At 50.2% G+C, this 6,689-nt stretch overlaps 1 protein-coding gene across 1 annotated transcript; it reads right to left on the bottom strand.

Moving 5' to 3' along the window:
* Positions 1–3,725: 3,725 nt before the first annotated feature.
* Positions 3,726–4,822, bottom strand: LOC100278506 (uncharacterized). The gene has a single exon (NM_001151762.2). It carries the CDS (start codon positions 4,595–4,597, stop codon positions 4,022–4,024), a length of 576 nt encoding a protein of 191 aa, NP_001145234.2. The 5' UTR covers positions 4,598–4,822; the 3' UTR covers positions 3,726–4,021.
* Positions 4,823–6,689: the final 1,867 nt, after the last annotated feature.

Here is a 6,689-nt window from a genome sequence, read left to right as displayed (position 1 = left end):
TTCAGCGGAATCAGCGTTTATTTTTCGCTGTAAGTTCTGCATCCCCTTAGGAACGTCTTTGGAACTTCTTCGCCCTTTACTTAGGCGGAATAAGCTCTGCATTCCCTTAGGAACGTCTTTGGAGCTTCTTCGCCTTTTACTTAGGCGGTATAAGCTCTGCATTCCCTTAGGAACGTCTTTGGAGCTTCTTCGTCTTTTACTTAGGCGGTATCAGCGTTGACTTTTCGCTGTATGCTCTGCATTCCTTTTGGAACGACTTTGGAGCAGAAAACTTACACTGCGCTCCCTTCGGAACGACTTTTTGTGACTTCGTCAGACTTACTCTGCGTTCCTTAGAACGACTTTTTGTTGCTTCGAAGGATTTTCGATAGTCCGAAGGTCCTTTTTATTATCACAAACCTGTGAAGAAAACATATTTTTCTTGTAGGAATCAACGAAACTAATTACATGAAACCTAAACAATGTCCTTTATTAGAAAAAATAAAACTGAATGAAAAAGATTGCTATTAAGGTAGGATATTTGTCAATAGATGTGTTTTGACTCTGGCACGGTGCTGTTGACCGTGCGAGCTTCGGACTGTTCTCTGAAGTCCCTTTGATGTGGAGCATATTGGCTCCCTTCTGGCTGCTGGCCTTGTTGCAACGGAGGTGGAGGCGGGGGCTGTTGCCAGGAAGCTGAAGGCTGACTTGCCGAAGCAGCAGAGAGTGCAGGATGGTTGCCCACATATTCTGGGATGTAGGGCGAATGATACGAAGCAGTGTGCATGACCTGCTTCGGCTGAGCCTGTTGCGCGGCAGCTTCGGCTATCTCTTTTTGCTTCTGAATGGTAACATGACACATCCTGGTAGTATGACCTTTGTTTTCACCACAGAATAAGCAAAATATTCTTCTGGGTTGATCCCCGAATCTTCCGCCGAAGCCCCTGGCGCCTCTGCCTCTTGGAGCTGGTGGTCGGAAGGAGCTTTGCTGTTGCCCCGAAGCTTGTGAAGAGCACTGCGGTCTGTTCTGCTGACTCCCCTTATCATCATTCTGAGTGGAGTTGTGGATGGACCTGACATGCCTCGGATAGGATCTTCCTCCGAAGCCCCTGGTCATTTCGGAAAATCTGAAGGCCTCCTCCCTTCTTTGGCGAAAGTCATTGTCAGCACGAATGTACTCGTCCATTTTTTGGAGCAGCTTCTCCAGGGTCTGAGGAGGCTTCCTAGCAAAGTATTGAGCAGCAGGTCCAGGACGAAGTCCCTTGATCATGGCTTCGGTGACAATTTCATTGGGCACCGTTGGTGCCTGCGCCCTCAAACGCAAGAATCTTCTAACATACGCCTGAAGGTATTCTTCATGATCCTGAGTACACTGGAACAAGGCTTGAGCAGTGACCGGCTTCGTCTGAAATCCTTGAAAGCTGGTCAATAACATATCCTTCAGCTTCTGCCATGAAGTGATCGTTCCTGGCCGAAGGGAGGAATACCAGGTCTGAGCAACACTCCTGACGGCCATAACGAAAGACTTTGCCATTACTGCAGCATTGCCACCATACGAAGACACTGTTGCTTCGTAACTCATCAAGAACTGCTTCGGGTCCGAATGGCCATCGAACATGGGAAGCTGGGGTGGCTTATAGGACGAAGGCCAAGGTGTAGCCTGCAGCTCAGCGGACAGAGGAGAAGCATCGTCGAAAACAAAATTTCCATGATGAAAATTATCATACCAGTCATCTTCATTGAAGAAGCCCTCCTGATGAAGGTCTTTTTGTTGAGGCCTTCGGTTCTGCTCATCGTGAGTAAGATGACGGACTTCTTCAGAAGCTTCGTCTATCTGCCTCTGCAGCTCAGCTAGTCTGGCCATCTTCTCCTTCTTCCTCTGCACTTGTTGATGTAGCATCTCCATGTCCCTGATTTCTTGGTCTAGTTCATCCTCCTGAATCGTCGGGCTGACAGCCTTCCTCTTCTGGTTTCGGGCCTCCCGGAGAGAGACGGTCTCCTGATTGGGGTCCAGCGGTTGCAGTGCTGCAGCCCCAGTCGCTGAAGCTTTCTTCGGTGCCATAGCGAGGGTCTATAGCTTCCGAAGGTGTTCAAAAAACTCGAAGTGGAAGTGAGTTCACCGGAGGTGGGCGCCAATGTTGGGGACTTGTTCTCAAATGCTTCGGTCCTGAGAGAAGGTAGAAAGTACAAGCGTGACGCAAAAGCAAATGCCAAGTCAGCCTGAACAGTACGGGAGTACTGTTCATCTATTTATAGACGCGGGACGCAGCCCACGTAAAATTACATTTATGTCTATTACATTTGTCAATGACTTATGGAAATCTGACAAGGTCCACGTAGTCTTTTCATCTTTAAGTCGGTTCCCCCCTCTATTATCGCGACGAAGCTTCTCTGCACACAGCTTCGGCTGTGCACCATCCTTTGTGGAGCTTGGTAATCAGCCCGTCCTTCGTCTGGTTCAGGCTTCGTCCTGACCGCACTTCATGTTCGTAATTCTGAGTCCGAAGATACCTGTTCACATAATCCACTTGGAAAACATTGTCAAATCATGTTTTTGAGGACCTTCGGAGGACGAAGACCCCCAACAGTATAGAGAGAATGGTTAAAATCAGCCTAAAAGGAAAAAAATAAGAAAGGGAAGAGGGACCGCTTGCTAAGTCAATCAAATTGACGTGGCATAGTGGTCATGTTTGTCTTTCTTACCATGTCATGAGACGGAATAATACAGTACAACAATTTAGCTGTGCTAGAGATTAATGTGACTAAACGGATTAGTTTTAAAAAACAACAATATTATTTTATATATACTATTTAAAATGGTTTAAAATAAAAAACAGTGAGCCCTGACGACCTGACCATTTTAAAAAACGTGACGGCCTGGAGTTGGACCGCAGGCAGTTGTAGAGTGAGGCGGCGGCCGCTTCCGGATAGACCATGGGCTGAACTTGGCGAAGGCGGCGAAGAAGATTGGCATAACTGGATTGGGCCGGGCGTCCACTCATTCGCCTGGCCCAGTGGCACTGGTAAGAAAACGTCGGTGTCCTAAACGAGGAAAAGTAGCAAGGTTGGGTTGGCTTTCCCTTCCAAATTCCATGGACCGCCGCCGAATTCACGTCTGTTTCGCGGGCACCACCTACCCATTCCTTCCATCGGACCGCGCTAGCGAACCATCCATTTTCTCGTGGTGCAACTGCAGGTCCATCGGACTCGTAGTTGTAGCGTACGTGACACAATTGACCGCCTACCTGTTCACATGTGACGCTTCACCTTCTCTTGTGCTTCGCTGTTTCCTACTACTCCTGCTACTGGTAGCCGTAGACAGAACACGAGAGAATCGTATGTGTCCTGTCGTCGTTCTAGAAACGAAATTGGAGACGAGTAATTTGCGTTTTTAGACGACTATAACACGTCGATTCACTTCACTGGAAAGAAAGAATACCGCTCACGGCCGGTGACCATTGATTCCATGAACCGTCTACCGGCGGCAACTCTCGTTTGAGAATAGTTGCTTCCCAAGTTGACAGGTATCTTGTGAATTTTTCCAGCTGTTTTTGCGTCGCATTGACCAGGAGTAGTACAGGCTTCCAGGAAACGCGTGCACCGACACCCATACATGCTGGCAGAATGTTACAGGTTCGCTGGGCAGGGCAGCCGATGAAAAGACACATCAGATCTGGCTGAGAGCCTGAGACTACTCAAGAACCGAGGGGCACAATTTGCATCAGTTTTATTTAACAGTACAAGATCAACAAAACATTTTACATTTACATCGTCCAAAGAACGAACCCAAAAGAATAATATAAAGAAAGAACGGGCATGTAGTATAACACTTGTTCACCTCTACAGGGGCACTAGATCTACACAGATCACAGAACGGTAATCCTACATTCCATTTCATTCATCATCAATTCAACGACATCTTCACCGTCGATCTCACGCACCTGTAACCTGAATCTTCTTCTTCCCGCGCCTCTCAGCGCTCTCCATCCCTGGATCTGGAGGAGACCGGCCGCAGACGGCACCGGCAACCGCGAGACGCTGCCTAGTGCGCCATGGCGTGGCCGGTGTGGTGGAAGCTCTGCCGCTGCGCGTAGGCGAACGACGCCGCCGGCTTGCACTGGACGCTGTGCGCCGCCGCGGCCGACGACGACGGCAGGGACTGCTGCTTGTGCGTGGTGGGGAGCGAGTGCGCGGACGCGACGAGGCGGCGGACGCCGGACCGCATCTTGAACAGGATGTGGGCCCAGGTGCCCCTGCTCTGGCGGCCCAGCGCGGCGACCTCCTCCTCGTTCATCTCGAGGTCGCCCGCGAACCCGGGCTTCTTGGACAGGAGCCAGCCGACGCCCCACTGCCACCACTGCCTCAGGGAGCCGCCCCCCGCGGCGAAGGCGGCGCCGAGGGAGGGCGCCGACTTGGAGCGGCGGAACGCCCACTCGGCGGCCGACGCGGAGGAGATGGGCTGGATCTTGCCGGAGAAGCTGGACAGCCGCTTCCTCAGGCCCATGAGGTGGCTCTCCTCCTTGCTCTTGCCGCCGCCCTGGAAGGTGGGCAGCTCGTCCTTGAGCGGCCTGGTCGGCAGGAACCTCGCCTTCTGGATGTTCTCCAGGATGGTGGCCATGGCCGGACCCGACGACTAGAGTCTAGTAGAGGCAAGCAAGCAAACCAAATAGAGAGAGAGAGAGAGAGACGGAGGGGAAGAGAAGAGGATGTAGAACCAAGCTCCAAGCCTTCAAGAGGGGAGGGCAATGGCTTGGCTTTCTCCTCCTGCTCTCTCACCCCCCAGATCAGATCTTTCCCTGCCTTCTTTTGATGGAGGACGGGAGGAGGAAAGGAAGGTGAGGTATGCGTATGCGTTGTGCTGGCGCGGTGTTTGTGCCGCAGCCACAGCAGCTTGCCTCCGCCTGGACAGGCTGGCTTTATTCATGCATGAGGGGGACACCAACGAGGTGTGCAGTTGAAAGTTCCTCGTAGCTTTTTTGTGAACACAAGAACGTGCTATAACGCGAGGCGACGTGAATGATGAATTACCAAAACCCCTTTTTTTTTTTTGCCTTCCTGCGACTCCTCCAAGTCAGGCAGCTCAGACACACTGGAGCCGTGTTGGCAAAAATGATGGGTGGCGGCAGCTGCTGGTGCGGTGCAGGCCTCGATACGGCCACCTGGCAGCAGCTTTTGACGTCCACCAAGTGGTGTGCTGTCCGGTCCTGTGTAGGTTGGTTCAGCTTCAGCAGCTCATGCCACCAACTCATGTCAACAGCTGCCCTCTGTCTGATTATTTGGGGGATTTTTAAAACTGCGCTTTTATCTCAGCATTGCTGCTCAATTTTCTCCTAAAAATGAATCATCCATTACTACTGTACAGGCACAATTTTGAAAATCATCTCAAACAACATGAGCTTTAAATTGTTAGACTGCATCGAACAGCTTATCGTCGTGCAAAACACTGTTTGTTCGCAGATTACAGTTTAAATATAGAGATAAAGATAGGTAGCGTCCTTCTATAGAGTGGAATGGTGACGGGTGAGTTTTTTTTCACTTCTTCACGAGACCTACCTTGTTCGGTTGCATCTTTGCGGGGGGATAGAGGATTGAGTGGCACTAAATCATTTTCTATTTAATTTTAACTAAAAGACATTTAATCGTATCTAATCTTCTTCAATCCACTTTTAAAACGAACAAACAATGAGGCATGGATGTATCTTTCTTTTTTTGAAGGATGCAGTTATAAGGCTGTCTCCAGCAGCCTATTCATCTTATCTCACATCTCATCTCATATTTTAAAATTCACCCTGCAACATTGCAGGCTACATTGTGAAACGGTGTTTTATGTGATCATATGCATAATATGCCGGAGATAGGTTGAGAAAAAGAATAAACCGAAGCTGCATCTGTTTATTTGATTAACGTTTACTTAAAAAAAGTTGGGCAGCTGCGGGCGCACCGAAGGATCCACATGAGAACATGGGGAGGAGGCGCTGGGCCAATGAAACTTGTCTGTCCCCGCCTGCTACCGAAACGTTTTGTCATGTTTGGGCTCCGCATCGTACGGACTAGTAGGCTTTAAGGTAGAGCTTTTTCAGCAAATGCTTCTCCACAGCCAATCTACCTTCACAACACATCCGGGTGGTGCAAGACTGCAAGCTCTCTACATAAAAACGTACAGTACAAGTTATACCGCACGGTGGTTACACTTCATGTCTGCGGCTACCATCGTTTTTGCGGTGATGTTTTCCTACGAGAGATGTTGGCCGAGAGAATGCAGTCAGGACGACCCAGGAGGACTGAAGAAGAACCGCATAGGCACAGGCGCTAACTCTGCAGCTCGTGCGGCTCATGTACATGGCTGCGGTTCGCAGGTCCATCTCCGACCCTGACCCAGCACTCGGCCCTCACCTATTTCCCTCTCTCCCTTTTTCGGTTGCTTCCGCTCGCCGCCGACACTGATTTTTATTGAATGCACGGCAATGGTAGGTTGGGGAGGGACTGGGGGGAGGTTGGTGGAAGAATCAGAAGAGTGGTGGAGCTCAGCTGAAGCTTGGACCTCATTGTTTTCGTGGGCAGTATTTTAGGTCCGGTTTCGGTTACTCCGTCCGTCGTCAGCCTAACATGCCTATTCCAGGACTTCCGGTTCAGACGCCAGGGGAGCACTGACCATTGGACTTCTCTGTAGACACAAGAAAGACACGTGCAGATGAACTGGCATAGCAGGC

This window comes from Zea mays, chromosome 5 (genome assembly GCF_902167145.1).
Source record: "Zea mays cultivar B73 chromosome 5, Zm-B73-REFERENCE-NAM-5.0, whole genome shotgun sequence".
In the NCBI taxonomy this organism is placed as follows: domain Eukaryota; kingdom Viridiplantae; phylum Streptophyta; class Magnoliopsida; order Poales; family Poaceae; genus Zea; species Zea mays.
The sequence above is the reverse complement of the archived record's forward strand: the minus strand, read 5'-3'. Positions and strand labels throughout refer to the sequence as shown.